This window comes from Leucoraja erinacea, chromosome 15 (assembly GCF_028641065.1).
Source record: "Leucoraja erinacea ecotype New England chromosome 15, Leri_hhj_1, whole genome shotgun sequence".
NCBI classification, from domain to species: Eukaryota; Metazoa; Chordata; class Chondrichthyes; order Rajiformes; family Rajidae; genus Leucoraja; species Leucoraja erinaceus.
Window position 1 is genome coordinate 22,645,857 of NC_073391.1, and position 16,434 is coordinate 22,662,290.

Consider the following 16,434-nt stretch of genomic DNA (forward strand, 5'->3'; position numbering starts at 1 on the left):
TACTCAGTTGAGGATTGGGATACTTTAAAACAGTTCTATTTTACCATAAAAATGAAATTTAAAAAAGCAAAGCAAAATAGAATACTGACCTGAAGAACTGACGATGTTGTGGAGAAGCTCTGATATGACGCATTTTTTTGCTATGGCTGTAAGGCTGAGGTTTTCATTATCTAGTAATTTTAAAAAGATCTCGAGTTCTGTGAGGAGCTGGTCCAGTGCTGGAAGAAAAGGGGGGAGAAAGGAAATAATATTAAGGTACTTGAAGAAAAGAACCTGTAAAAAAAAATATATATATTCTTTTACCGCATTCAATACATTGTCCATTGTGCTGTTGAATGTACAACAACCCCTAATTTTATAAGAAGGACTGTCCAGACCTATTTAAACGAGGCCTGGTGCATTGGTCTCACTAAACTGGAAGAATGCTGGTTCAAGTTCATAAATATGTCTTCAGTTCTTCAAGTTAAGTCTTGTACTTCAGGACGATGTTGAGAGGATTTTTTGGGGGGGAAAAAAATCATAACGCTGCTGTAATCAATGATTCCAAACTAATCCACCATTCAGTTTATGGCCATAGGGGCATCTTTATGTTGCAGATTAAGCAGAGGCTGAATTTGCTCTCATAATGCAAATTACTGTACAGTACTAATGAGTTGAGAAGATTCCTGACATACACAATGTTACCAAGATGAAAAGCTGTGGTCGTAAAGATAACAAGACTGTTAATATCTGCCATCATTGCACCATAAAAATGGTAGCCACAGTGGGATTTCTGGGCATCAATAGTTTAGTTATAAATTTCAAAGTTGCTGCCAATGATTTACAATCTAAGATGGTTTGTAGTCTCTGCCATTGTCGTCAAGGAAATCAACAAACCTTAATGTTGCCTGGATTAGTGGGTATGAACCACAAGAAGAGGTTGGACAAACTTGGATTGTTTTATCTGGAGGTTAACGGGAGATCCGACAGAAGTATGTAAAATGGTGAGCTGGGTCGACAGAGAACACAGTCAGAACCTTTTTCCCAGGATGGAAATGTCAACGACTAGAGGGCACAGCCTTCAGATAAGAGAAGCAAATTTTAAAGGGGATGTACCGGGAAAAGCTTTTTTTTTACACACAAAGGGTGGTGAGTGCCTGGATCACACTGCCAGGGGTGATGATGGAGGTAGGCACATGAATATACAGGGAATGGAGGGGTAGAATCATGGAAACATGTAATAATAGGTGCAGGAGTAGGTCATTTGGCCTTTCGAGCCAGCACCGCCATTCAATATGATCATGGCTGATCATCTAAAATCAGTACCCCGCTCCTGCTTTTTCCCCCATATCCCTTGATTCCTTTAGCCATGCAAGCTAAATCTAACCCTGGATGATGGATCATGTGCAAGAAGATGAGATTTATTTATTTTGGCATCACCGTAAGGTCTGAATGACAATAAAGGTAATTCTAATTCTAATTCTAATTCTAATTTTCAGCAGTGACATTGTGGACCGAAGGGGCTTTTCCATGTTCCTTCAAACTGTTTTCAAACTTGCCTTCTGGAATATGTTTTGTTACATTAGGCATAAGGAAGTTTTTAATGTGTAATTAGCCATGATCGTGGTCCGAATAGAAAACGGGATGTTGATTATGCTTCCTACACTTAATTCAAAACTTTAAGATAGTTAATTTAAAACTTAATGCAAACTCCATTACCTGACAGCATCCGAGGTCAGGGTGAAACCCAAAACTATGACGCTGTGAGACAATATTTAAGAACCATTTAGACAGGTACATGGATAGGATATGTTTGGATGGATATGGGCCAAACGTAGACAGGTGGGGCTAGTTTAGATTGGGAATGCTGGTTGGTGTGGGTAAGTTGGGATGCAGGGCCAGTTTTCACACTGTATGACTCTACCAATATGCTGCCCATTTAAAGAGTTAATTACATTATTAATTAAAAATCATTAAAAGAAAGTAAAATCATGTAAAATAACTCAAGCATTAACCTATAGCTAGCTTTATCTACAGGGTTAGCAAACCCATTTGTATTGGAATTGGTGTTCCTGTCCCCCCTGGTTCCATCACTAGGCTCAATGTGATGGAACAGATGATCATGTGCAACATCTGTCCTCCATTTTGGACTTCCTCTCCCCATTGAACACACACACACAAAGGTCTGAGATATACCAGACAAAGGCAGCTGATGGCCAGTGAGATAAGCATTGGTTTGGACGGGGAATAGTGTGGGTAAGGCCTTCCCTTTCTTTAAAGGAAGAATAACTTAATAAGTAATAGTGTGGAGTTTTGCTTGAATGCTTCTTGGAACTGTCCCTAGCCAGATTTTCTGCATCAAACCAATGTTTCTTTATGATAGTCCCAGTGTATTTATTCTGGATAGTCAGTCCTCTCCGTGGAAAATTACATGAAGCTATAGCGACCAGCAGTGTTTATAAAATAGCATCTGGACAATTCCAGATGTGTTTGCTGGCTGTGGCTACAATTAATTGGAAAGCAATGCTATTTGAATAAACTGCTTTTATTCTGAACATTTAAGTCACGATCACATGCATTTAGTCAATATTCTTTTTCAGCCTTTTATTTATTTTCCAATTCTTCTGTTGAGATATGATAACCATGTTGCTTTGGACTTCTTCAACCAATATTACACTTTACTTTAGACTTTAGAGGTAAGCGTGGAAACAGATCCTTCGGTCCACCGAGCCACGCAACAATCGCCCCATAACATTACCGTACAGAGACCGTACAAACGCTGTACAGACAGCACCCATCATTAGGATTGAACCTGGGTGAAGCTATAAGGCAGCAACTCTATGGCTGCGCCACTGTGCAGCCCCTCCTAATATTGTTGTTCCCATGTTCAACAGACAAAATCATGGATGAGAATGAGTAAAACAGATTAATTTGTGATGGATTTTATCATGGGCTGCAAGGCTGATTATCTTTGTGGTTCTCCACCAAAAACAGAATTGTAAATTAACTGTAAGTATTCTCATCATTCTAAGCCAACTTCTGCTGGATAAATAACACCATCCAATGTAGACTCCCAATGATATCACTAGCACCTTAAGGGAATTATTTCATGCTTTTATGCGGATATTAAATGCATTATTACAGCCAGTTTCTTCATTTAGTTTAGTTTAATTTAGTTTAGTTTAGAGATACAGCGCAGAAACAGCCACTTCGGCCCACCCGAGTCCACGCCGACCAGCGATGCCCGTACACTAGCACTATCCCACACCTAGGGATAATTTACAATTTTTACCGAAGCCAATTACCTACAAACCTGTATGTCTTTAAAATGTGGGAGGAAACTGGTGCACCCGAGGAAAACCCACGTGGGTCACAGGGAGAACATAGAAACTTCATACAAACAGCACCCATAGTCAGGATCGCACCCAGGTCTTTGGCGCTGTAATTGTGGCACAACTCGACCACTGTGCCATCATGTCGTCCTTAGAAACTTGCCATTTTCAAAATAATTTAGAATTGCCATAAGAAATATTCAGTTAGCCAACTACTATGGTTGATAAATATGAGCTACATTAATATTTCTGAAATACATTTCTGGCCATCTACAAATGTCTTGCGTTGATGAATATAGGATAGGAGACCAGTAATATTTTCCTTATTTGCAGAACCACAATTGAAATAGAACAAGAAAAAAACAAGTGCTCCAAATAGATCAAGGAGCAGTAATATATCCTCACCATTTCTTGCAACAATAATATGTTCTAAAATTAATAAGGGAAACCTGATTAAATAAACGTTGAATAAACATTTTCCAAAGTGCACATGGGAAAGATTCTGGCTCTGGCATAGTGATGTGCCAGGAATCACCTCATATGTAATGGCTGTGGGACAGAAAGGAGTCAATTATACTAATGCAAATGGCCTTTGTTTTTCTTAATGCTGATGTAATCTTGCTCTCTACTAAAAAAAGACAAGTGTGTACAGTGGCCAAAGGATTTTTGGTAAAAAATGCACACGGTTCAAAATGTGCGACAGGGGATGTTGTCGTAAGGGTACAGTGTGGAAACAGGCCCTTTGGCTCACTGAGTCCACTCCAACCAGCGATCACCAGTACATTAGATCTATCCTACACACTAGGGTCTCCATGTACAACTCCAACATCGTGCTGCCCGACATAGGAGCAGAATTAGGCCATTCGGCCCATTGAGTCTGCTCCGCCATTCTATCATGGCTGATCTACCTTTCCCTCTCAACCCCATTCTCCTGCCTTCACCCCATAACCCTTGACATCCATACTAATCAATAATCTGTCAATCTCCACCTTAATAATACCCAATGACTTGGCCTCCACAGCCGTCTGTAACAATGAATTTGACAGGTTCACCACCCGCTAACTAAAGAAATTCCTCCTCATCTGTGCCCTCTGATCCTCGACTCTTCCATTAATGGAAACATCCTCTCTGTATCCACACTTTTCTGGCCTTTCACTATTTAGTAAGTTTTAATGATTCTTCTAAACTCCAACGAGTACAGGCCCAGTGCCATCAAACGCTCATCTTATGTTAACCCAATCATCCTCAGGATCATTCTCATAAACCTCCTCTGGAGCATCTTCAATGCCAGCACACCCTTCCTCAGATATGGGGCCCAAAACATAAAAATGTCATCTGCAAATGGTGGGAGAGGCATGGAAAAATCGAAGGACAACTCATGCCACATCTACTCCTTCACTGGGCTGCAAATGCCAAAGACTGAAGGTTCTAGAAAGTTCCAGAGGTGATCTAAAACACTGAAAAACTGTTAAAACAAAAAAAATTAAAAAATAAATAATTGCATTTGAAAATGATTTGAACTACTCAGACATGTTAAAACTCACTGAAATACTTTTAGAAATCTAAGCTAACAGAAACTTGCAGCCATTCTCCTCCATTGAAATCCCCATGGATGCACATTCTTCAAAAAGCTTATCCCTGGTCTCACCCAACTAGAGGTATTCTCTTTGGCCTATCCATCTCTCCCTCGCACTCTCTGCAAGTTAAATATTTTCTTTGTGTAAATTCTCACCTGTATTTGGTGCAAATCTCTACAACTTCCTGCTCCAACACTGCACTCCAGCATCGGAATGTTGTCAATTGCCCAGTGGAAGGTTGACCCTAGTCAGACAGCAGGAAAACAGGGCCTTCGCCCCATCTCATCTATGCCGACCAAGCTGCTCCATCTAAGATAGTTCCATTTACCCATGTTTGGCTCGTATTCCTCTAAACCTTTCCTATCCATGTACCTGTCCAAGTGTCTTTGAAATGCTGTCACTGTACAAGCCTCTACTACCTCCTCTGGCACCTCTTTCCATACATCCACAACTATCTATGTGAAAAATCTAAACCTCAAGTTCCTATTAAATTTTGGCCCTCTCACCTTAAACCTATGTCCTCTAGATTTTTGATTCACCTGCACCCAAGCTATTCCCTTCATGATTTTATACACCTCAATAAGATCATCTTTCAGACTACTGTGCTCCAAGGAATACATTCTTAGCCTGCTCAACCTCTCCCCATAGCACAGGCCCTAATGTCCTGGCAACATCCTTGTAAATTTACTCTGTACTCTTTCCAGGTTAACATCCTTCCTATAGTTTGGTAAGCACAACTGAATACAATACTCCAAATGTGGCCTCACCAACGTGTGGTACAATGTGTAGTACAACTTCTATACTCAAATTATGTCGGAAGGAACTTCAGATGCTAATTTATACCGAAGATAGACACAAAGTGCTGGAGCAACTCAGTTGGTCAGGCAGCATCTTTGGAGAAAAGGAACAGGTGATGTTTTGGGTCGGAACCAAGATTCAGACTCTGAAGAAGTTAAGTATTTGTTAAGTATTTGTTAGCTTAGATTTTTAAAAGTCAGTCTTTTCAAGGGTTCCATTTTATATTGATCTTTTCTATACTCAACACGCTGACTGATCGAAAGCCTTCTTTACCACCCTCTCACCACCCTCTCAACCTGCGATGCCATTTTCAGGGAACTGATGTCAGCAACTTCAAGCATCCTGTCGCCAGTCATGTTAATTCTCCATCAGACTCCCACATTGAACTGTCTGTTTGTCGTCTCCTACATCTATTCAAAAATGCCCTGTGTAAGCTTGAGAAACAGTACCCCATTCACAGTCTGGGCATGTTGCAACTCTCCAGACTTGATAACGAACAACAATTTCAGATAGCTCACTTTCTGTTTATATCGGACCGGGTCAGTTTTGCTGAAAGGTTATCCAGTTCCAATATTACCCAGTTACATATTCTCTCCACGGATATTCCCTCATCCTCTGGGAATTTCCAAGATTCTTCATTTAGTTGCAATCCTTTGCAATAACTCTGAGCAGTGTTTCACCACGTTTATATAATCACTTTGTTTTTCTCTGTCTAAATGCCTTCATGAATCAACGAGATCCTTTCATAACCAGCATTGCATCAGGATCCCTTAATCAGACTCTCAGAGATATTTCCCAACTGCTGTTATGCTCATTCAAAGCGGAGTTCAATAGATTTCTTAAGGGAATCAAGGGTTAAGAGATGAGGACTGGAAACCGGTAAGGAGATAAAAGATTAACCATGATATTGAATGAATGGCAGAGCAGGCTTGAAGGGCCCACTAATGTATTTATTTCTTAATGATTTAAGGTGTTGTCCTCACATCTTTATCATATCTGTACCTTCCTGACCCATTCTTAAAAAAAACTCATTCTCTCACTTTTCCAGTTCTGACAAAGGGTATCTGAAACATTAATTTTGTGTTCTCTTTCCACAGATGCTGTTTGATCTGTTGAATAATTCTAGCACGTTACATCTTTGTTTTAATTTCAGATATTCAGCTGCAGGAAATGTTTGGATGACCTAAATTTCAACAGGCTCGCCGATGTGGACGTTAAGCTAGTTCTGTGGGTTAATGTTGGCAGGCATGGACACTTTCCCCACAATCAGAGGAATCAAAGAACAAAGTAGTTATAGTAATCTATAAGTTCAAGGAAACAGCAACAGTATTGGTAACCTTCAAATAAACTGTCCTAGTTGAATGCAAAATCCCTTTTCTACAACACCAAGTGCCTGGTTAAAAACTTTGAAACACATGTTCTGATTTTCCAAAAACACAAAGTGCTGGAATAACTCATTGGGTCAGGCAGCATTTGTGGAGGGAATGAATGGGTGATGTTTTGGGTACAAACCCTTCTTCAGACTTTCATTGTCTGTCCATTTCCTCCACATAAACTACTTGACCTGCTGAGTTACTCCAGCACTTTATAGGTTGTTCAAAATTCCCGCATCTAAAATTATGCCCCTGTCCCACTTAGGAAACCTGAACGGAAACCTCTGGAGACTTTGTGCCCCACCCAAGGTTTCCGTGCGGTTCCCGGAGGTTTTTTGTCAGTCTCCCTACCTGCATCCACTACCTGCAACCTCCGGCAACCATCTGCAACCTCCGGGAACCGCTCGGAAACGTTGGGTGGGGCGCAAAGTCTCCAGAGGTTTCCGTTCAGGTTTCCTAAGTGGGACAGGGGCATTACTTTTCAAAGGTTCTCTTTTTCTCCTGTTCTTTCAGACTAGTAACAGTAAGAGGCAGTTGCTAAGAAATGCCAGAATTCTGGGACGTTAAAACAGCCAGTGCTTTACCTCCAATAAAATTACATACATCCAGCATATTTTAGTGGGACTGGATAAGCCCTTTGGACCATTGTATGTTATTAAAATATTCATACCAAATCACATTTTAATTCATTTTGTTTTAAAGCTGGTCACAGTATTATCATAAGGCCATAAGCAGTATTAGGCCATTCGGCCCAGCAAGTCTGCTCCACCATTCAATTATGGCGATCTACAGTGTATCTCTCTCCTAACTCCATTCTCCTGCCTTATCCCCATAACTCCTGACAGCCGTACTAACCAAGAATCGATCTATCTCTGCCTTAAAAATATCCATCGACTAGGCATTGAAATGTGTAGGAAGGAACTGCCGATGCTGGTTTAAAACGAAGACAGGCACAAAGCGCTGGAGCAACTCAGCAGGACAGGCAGATTTTATAATAAACTTCCAGATGAAGCAGGCAAGTTTAAAAGGGACTCTGGTCAGCTGAAACAAAGAGTGTGTAGGAGCTGGAGTCCTGATGAGTTGAATGGGAGCACGGGAACAGGAGCTCAGTGAGTCAGAGGGAGCGTGGGAACAAGGGACCCAGTGAGTCTGAAGGGAACGTCACAACCTGCAATGAGATCCGGGGAACACACAGCAACCAGATACAAAATAAATCACAGCCTTCCATAAGGTGGGAGTCATGAGAAAGGCAGGAGTTATTTTTATTTCACTACATTCAAATACAGTCTCATGAGCTCTAGCTTCTGATATTATGAGTAAATGTTGGCTTTGAACATAAAACTAGAATCATTGCAGGCATTTAAACAAATTAACTATTTTAACTATACACTCGTCAAAAAAAAGCCAGACCAGCCAATGAAAGTGCATTAAATCCTACAATTATAAATCCATTTACTGTGTCCAATAATTCCTGTGTAGTTTGGCTCCAATTAAAGTTTAAACTGAGCAAAATAGACATGTTGCTAATGAGTTTAAAGCTCAGTTGTCAGAAAATGTGCCCCTCATTTTGAGATCCACTTTCCTTTCTGATTTAGTGACCTTTGTCTATTTTTCAAGATTCTTTAGCATTTTGCTACTCATTTCCTTGGCTGCCATAATTGAGGACATCTGTATCCAATTCATTAACGGTCCAACATGTGTGATGTACACCTCCAGTCTCTGGTTTATTGGAGGGTAGGGATCAAAGCCTTGGAAGGGCCCCCAACAACAGAAATTCCCATTTCTACATCAAGGGTTTAAATCTGCCAGATCTGAACTATTATTGTTAGTGTTCACTGAAGATTAAGTTTCTGAAAGGGTGCAAAATTAAAACTGTACAAAATGACAGGTCAGTTAAAGGGCAAGTGATTTTTACTGGAAGTCTTTATCGGCTTGAGAAAACGTTGGAATGCTGCTATAACTGAGAACGGGCGATACAGAAAATAGCAACATATTGGCCAGTGAGAAATCTACACCACGCAGCCACAGAAATCTGTAACTCAGCTGAAATGACAATGCCACAGAGTTCTATACATCGGCATTAATCTTCGAACAAAAGACAAACTGCTGGCAGCTTATTGAGTTACTTTTATTGACATACTTTTTGACCCTTCACTGTCTTGTAGTTGCTCGTTAGTACCATTTTATGTCATGAAATTAACAAGAAACTGCAATTGTTGGAGGTTTTTAGCTATTAAATTCAAACGCCTGTTCTGACTGAAGTAACATTTGTTTTTAATTTACTGTTCCCAGTTTAAGACTAAACTTCTTGGAAATTAAATTTTGCCAGTCGAAGCAACTCTGAAGAAGAGTCTTGACCCGAAACGTCACCCATTCCTTCTCTCCAGAGATGCTGCCTGTCCCGCTGAGTTACTCCAGCATTTTTTTTGTCTATCTGAGGACCTGGCACAGATAGTGGTACATAAAGCCTTCTTCCTTCCACCTCCAAATCCTGTGCCATAAACCAGCGGTTTGCTATCGGGCTACAAATTTGCTTGCACCAGAAGGGCACATCAGGATTTTGGATGTGGAGGTCTGTGAGCCCTGGAGGAATTTCTAGCCATTAAAAACCGGTCTGCAGACCTCCCTGCCAGAATAACTGATGTACACCAAGTGTAGTTGATGCTGTGCCGACAATGAACAAATTCAATTTACCCTTTAAAGAATAGACACAAAGCACTGGAGTAACTCAGCGGGTCAGGCAGTATCTCTAGAGAATGAGGACGGGTGATGTTTCAGGCCGGAACCCTTCTTCAGAGTTTGAAGAAGGGTCCTACCTGAAACGTCACTTATCCACGTTCCCCAGGGATGTTTCTTCCTTGTTTCACCAGGGATGCTGCCTGACCCACTGAGTTGCACCAGCACCTTGTGTCTTTTTTTGTAGACCAACATCTGCAGTTCCTTGTTCCTTCAATTTTTTCTTAACTGCAATTAAATAGGTGATTACTTCCCAAAGTGAAAGATGGAATGAGTAGAGGTTTGGAAACTTTTCCCTTCGGGAGCAGATGAATGCTGGCTGGAGAGTCCCTCTTGGTTAATTTCTTGACAACTACTAACAGTAATTTACATGCTTAATTTAGGAGAGATACAATGTGGAAATAGGCCCTTCGGCCCACCGAAAGAGAGGGGGAGAGAGGGGGGAGAGAGAGAGGGGGGGGGGAGAGGGAGGGGAGGGGGGGGAGGGGAGAGCACAGGGGAGAGAAGGGGGGGGGGGAGGGGGGGGGAGGGGGGGGGGGGAGGAGGGGAGGGGAGGGGGGGGGGAGGGGGGGGGGGGAGGGGGGGGGGGGGAGGGGGGGGGGAGGAGAGGGAGGGGAGAGGGGGGGAGGGAGGGGGAGAGGGGGAGGTAGGGAGAGAGAAGGAGAGAGGGAACGAAGGAGGGGGGAGAGGGGGAGGGGAGAGAGAGAGAAAGAGGGAGAGAGAGAGAGAGAGAGAAGAGGGAGAGGGAGAGAGAGGGGGAGAGAGAGGGAGAGAGAGAGGGGGGAGAGAGATGGGGAGAGTGAATGAGAGAGGGAAAGGGAGAGAGAGAGAACGAGAGAGAAAGAGAGGCCGAGAGAGAGAGAGAGAGGAGGAGAGGAGAGAGAGAGAGAGAGAGAGAGAGAGAGAGAGAGAGAGAGAGAGAGAGAGAGAGAGAGAGAGAGAGAGAGAGGAGAGAGAGAGAGAGGAGAGAGAGAGAGGAGAGAGAGAGAGAGAGAGAGAGAGAGAGAGAGAGAGAGAGAGAGAGAGAGAGAGAGAGAGAGAGAGAGAGAGAGAGAGGAGAGAGAGAGAGAGAGAGAGAGAGAGAGAAAGAGAGGAGTAGAGAGAGGAGAGAAAGGGGGAGAGACATGAGCCGAGCTGCGAGCAAGCGAGCAAGTGTGGAGTAAAGGAGCGCAGGTTAGGCCGAAGCAGTCTGGGTGGGCTGCGGGCGTGCTTTGACGAAAGCTCTCAGCAGCTCTAAGCAGCCCTCGTGAAACCCGAGCCGAGGCGCAAGCGTGGAAAACAGTGCGCAGCGGGCCGCGAGGAGCAGAGCCATTGTGCCTTCATCAGCTCGTTAACTTCAAAAAAGATTTCAGATTTGTGAACAATTTTAATAAATAACAAGAAATAATGAATCAAATTTTCAGATGAGGCGATTTTTGACATCATCGCTTAAACCTATCGGAATATGTAAAAATGTCACCGTTAGCGCGTCGTTTTTTCAAGGAGATGTGAATCACAGACTAACTAACGAATACACAAATAAATAAATCCACATCCAAGATCAGAGTTTTATAATTATAGAGATTATAGCTAATGCAGGCAACATTCTAGTGAATCTTTTCTGCACCCTCTCTGAAGCCTTCATATCCTGCCCATAATGTTGTGACCAGAATAGAGTGCAGTACTCCAAATGTAGCTGACCCAAAGTTTTATAAAGCTGCAACATAACCTTCCCGCTTGTTTTGCTCAATGCCTTGGTTGAGATGGATTAAATCCCCTTAAAACATGAGAAAGTTATTGAGCATCTCCAGAGCTGATTGTTTCATCATATCAGTGAACATCATGTCAAGTCTGAAATGCAAAATAGTAATTATTGGCAAAGCAAAGGATCTTTTATTCCCTGCCAGAAAACATCCACATAAAAAGGCAACGAACAATTATTTTTTTGTTTCAAGACACAAATGACTAATTCCATAATATTGACTGTAATAAAGATTGTCTTAAAAATATGCCCATATGTCCCTGGGATTCAAAAACCATTAAAAAAAAGGAGTCTATTGGAACCCAATGATGTGCAATTTAACAAAAATACAAGTGAAAGTAGTGTTTTCCAGCACTTGGGAGAATCACACTAAAATGTTGTTTGTAGTTTTCAGCGCAGTTGAGGATAGGTTCAGACTTCCTGGGTGTGTGGGGCCGACTTGTGAATAGATACAGTGTTGATGTTGCCCACTCAGAACTGGCAATGATCGCAGTTAGGATCTCTTTCTCCTGCCACTGAAGCACATCTTTTGTTCACTTGCCCTCTCAAGACCCCTGAAAATTCTGACATTTTTCAGAAACAGTAAAGACGATTACATTGCTGAAGCTAATTTCTCAAATGTGCAATTTTACCCAATCTCTAAATGACTTCCTAGGTTAACAATAGTTGCATTGTATCACGGCGTCAGCCATTCAGCTAACTGATTTTATTACTTTTATGTGTCTTGCATATCTTTAGGATTTGGGAGCACACTGGAGTACCCGGAGAAATCCCACTCAGTCACGGAAAGAGTGTACAAACTCCACACAGCCAACACACACAAACCCAGCTCATTGGTACCACTAAGCAGCAACTCTACTACCTGTGCCATTGTGCCACCCTCAATGAGTTTGATGGCAGATAGAGGAACTAGATATGCCATGTCCTTGAAAGAATTAACAAAAGAGACTGAAGACATAATGAAATGCTGCCAGCTTGTTTTTAAACTTTGTGACTTAAGATACAAATGTCCATTAGTGTGATCAGTCCTTGATCAATCACACCGGCAATGCGATGGGTGCTGTTCTGATCACTCGTTTGCACTAGATTGGGTGTAGTAAATGTAATTAGGTTTCACATTTGAAGGAATCAATGTTAGACAGTACGTTATAATATAAAAGATTCCAAATATTTTTTACTGGAGGCTGAAACGTGGAGGGGGGGGGGGAAGAAATGTTTTACTCGTCTTGCAAGAAACACATGGACATGAAAATCCAGCTCTTGCTTGTGGGTTTCATGGAAACCCTTCCAGCATTTTAATGGCCGTGTATGAAACAGCATAGCACAAGTGAAATGGAGACACAAGAGACTGCAGATGGTGGAATCTGGAGTAAAAGCAAACAGCTGGAGGAATTCAGCGAATTGAGCAACATCTGTAGAGAGAAAGGAATTGTTCACATTTCGGGTCAAGAGCCAGTATCAGGGCTGATGCAGGGCCACAAACTAAGTGGTACCAATTCCTTCCCCCCACGCACTTCCCCCGTTGTTGCTGCTCATTGAGTACTTCCAGCCATTTGTTTTTTATTCCTGATTCCAGCATCTGCAGTTGCTTGTGTCTCCATTTCGCTTGTGTTACTCGGTTTATTAGATGCCCATTAAAAATACTGGATGAGTTTCCATGAAATCCACCAGTGAGAGCTGAATTTACCCTGTGGGCAAAATCAGGAGGACTCAAAACTGTTCAGAATTCAGAGAAACAAGCAAAAAGAAAAACGAAAGATAAATGGATAAAATCTGGCAAAGAACGCAATTAAAGGTCATTGTTAATTTAGAACAGGAAAGCACAGAAAATTACATAGAAATAAAACCTTCTAACTAGCTTCACATACAATGGATTTCATTGATGATTGTGTCGATGTAATGATTAAATGTTAAAGGGCCTGTCCCACTTGGGCGTAATTTGCGTGTCATTTACGCAACATCATTTACACGTCACGACGCATGACGTGCATTACGCGTGCATGGTGCGTGGTGACGTAGGCAGTGACACGCGGTCGTGCGCAGCGCCCCAGGATTTTGGGATTCACAAAATCTTCCCGCACCATCTGCATGACATGCAAATGACGCCCAAGTGGGACAGGCCCTTTAGGATTCAGTCCTATTTGGACATTTTTTGTGTCCAGTAAGTCAGAATCGAGTAGAATACACCGATAGGATTTGATCATGGGGATCAAAATTTATCCTGCTGTTCGCTGTTAAAGAAGTGATGTGTTATTGTATTTGTGTTGACTGCCCCTTCTGAAATGTGCTTCCATTGATATTACTTGACAAAATTAAAGATTACATCGTGCAATTAGCGCTTGGAAACAGGAGATAAATTATAATTCCTTGCTGTAGTTTTGCTGTAACATATACAAATAACCACTATGTGTTTTTCCGTGCAAGTATTTGCAAAAAACATAAGAGAGAGTTTGTGACAATGGAAATTATATGATGTCTTATACAAGAACTTTCCCAGCAGGCCTAACAAAACTACAAGAACCAGGCACATCAAGATGTAGTTGACTCTTAACTCCTTTTTAAAGTTGCCCAGAAAATGGACACTGTCTTTGGAAACTAAGAATGGACAATAAATCTAGCGTGGCACACATTATGTGAAGATAAATACTCTAAAAAGTTACTTCAATTCATAAAATCAGGTCAATAAAGATTCCACTGTATTTCTTATGTATCAACAGCCTAAGTGACACAGTGAGTAAAGGCACTTTGGATGTTAGACTGAGAATAAGGTACCAGACTCAGTATCTGATCTACCCAAGCTCAGGTTCAAAGTGAAAGCACCATGATTGATCTCTGTAAGCTGTGGAGAGGAATGCTTTTGATTGCTGTTTTGTTAGGCCTGCTGGGAAAGTGCTTGTCTCCATGTCGGATGAGGGCAGGGTCAGCTGTGCCAACATTGGATTAACTTGCCAGCACTCACCCCTGAGTTCATTAGTTACCATTTCAACAAATCACTGGACAGCTGCAAGTGCCTGTGGCCTCATACAACTAAATGACTTATCACCTTGTGGGGATGGGCTGTTGGAGGAGAACAGTGAAGGAAGGGGCAGAGCTACATTAAAGAAACTCTCAGCTAATCTTTGTGGGGTTTTTTGTTCAGTATCTTTCCCTTCCTCCAGAAACACAATGAATCCTCATTTTTCTTTAGTGCTGTTTATTTGCAAACAAATTAGCTCAATACACAAATCCCAAGTTGTTTATAGTCTAGATAAAAGGCTGTTTCCTCCTTTGTGTTATTGTAGCATGGGAAAATATATATATTTATTTTCATTGCACCTATACCAACCCCTGGGAATGGTGGAAAGGAGCTTGCTCTAACATGTATCTCCTTAAAATGAAACTTGAGGATTTGCCCAGCAGAATAGCCGAGATACTTCATGGTACAAATGGGACATTGTACAAGCCTAGTTCATCAGCTGGTCTGCATGTAATGGGCTCAGTATGCGCCCAGCATAGGGCATGCGTGATCTTACTTACCACAGCAACAAAGAAGGCCACTCTGCCCATCAAATCTCTGCCAGGCCCTGCTCGAGCAGTCCTATTTCCATGTCCTCCAATGTATTATTTTGCACACATGCCCATCACACCCCTTTGATTCATTATCCACTTACCTACAATATGGACTAAATTGACAGTAGCCAATTGACTTACCAGCACAGTTTTGGGATGGGGGAGGAAAGCAGAGCACCCAATGGAAATCCATGCGGTTTCTGGGAGAATGGGCAAACTCCACAAAGAAAGCCCCTGAAGAATAGGATCCAGTGAAGCAAACGTTCAACACAGACATTATGGGCAGAAGGGCCTATTTCCATGGAGCACCTTTCTATGCTCTATGTTTTAAGTGCTAACTGCTGTACCATGTGGCACTCACTGTTCTGAAAAAAACATAATTTTAGTTTCCATATGCTAAATGTACGAAATCAAATCAAATTATTAATCAATTAACAACCTCAAGCAATGAACATCCTATGCAGATTTGTTTCTGTCATGTCAGCTGCCTTAGTTTAAATTGTTTTCATACAAGTCTAACTGTGATTTACAAGCATGAGGAGAACTGTAATGGAGATTTGTTATATCTTTTACCATTTTGATTTGTTAGCACGGAGAATATAAATTGCAGTGGCTCATAAATTAATATGTAAAAGGCTTTGTTAAAGGTTCCTTATTTTAACAATTCATTTTAGAACAATTTGCACCAAGGATATTCACTGCACAGCCTTTGTTTGAAGCCAGCCCCTTTAATCCATAAACATTCGGGTAAAGGATACCATAATCAGAATTTATGAAGTGTACATTCTTGAAATGTTTTACCATAATGCGCATGTTAATAATGGAATGATGTTTACATTGACGCAAGTTTACAAATGCTGGCTGATCGTTTTTCACAATGGACAGCTGTTCTTTCCACAATAAAATGAATTTGATATCTGGACTGTGTTGACTCACTTGCATTCATTAACGTTTCAAGTTCACCCCAACCAAATATTTCCTTCTCAAACAAGGAATGGTCAACAAATAAAAATATCAACATAACAATTTTACATGTTTAAATAACCATCCTCCTCCTCCATTGCTAAGCACGATCAGGTCAATAGGATCGTTGTGACATTACTGCAGTGACTCATTTAACTTCTTGGGTTAAATGAGTATTGTTAAACCAATCCATAAAAAAATAGTACTCAATGTTTACATCAGTTCCTTTTTACCTGCCTGTTTTAAACTCATTGTATGTGAAATTCTTACTGCTTAGTTTGTACATGTTGGCTGTTCAATGTATTTTGATTTAGTCTTGTTATTGGAATGTTTTCATGTCTTAACTTGGCTGGACTGTTCGGTGATTCAGATTCACTTCTTTGTAA

At 41.4% G+C, this 16,434-nt stretch overlaps 1 protein-coding gene across 2 annotated transcripts in view; it reads right to left on the reverse strand.

The window, feature by feature from the left end:
• The window catches only part of afap1l2 (actin filament associated protein 1-like 2), a 179,677-nt gene that overhangs the window by 91,329 nt on the left and 71,914 nt on the right, over window positions 1–16,434 (reverse strand). For both annotated transcript variants that reach the window (XM_055646906.1, XM_055646905.1), the window contains exon 2: window positions 90–218. In XM_055646906.1, the coding sequence (XP_055502881.1) occupies window positions 90–218 (129 nt within the window). The remainder of the gene's footprint in view (window positions 1–89; window positions 219–16,434) is intronic.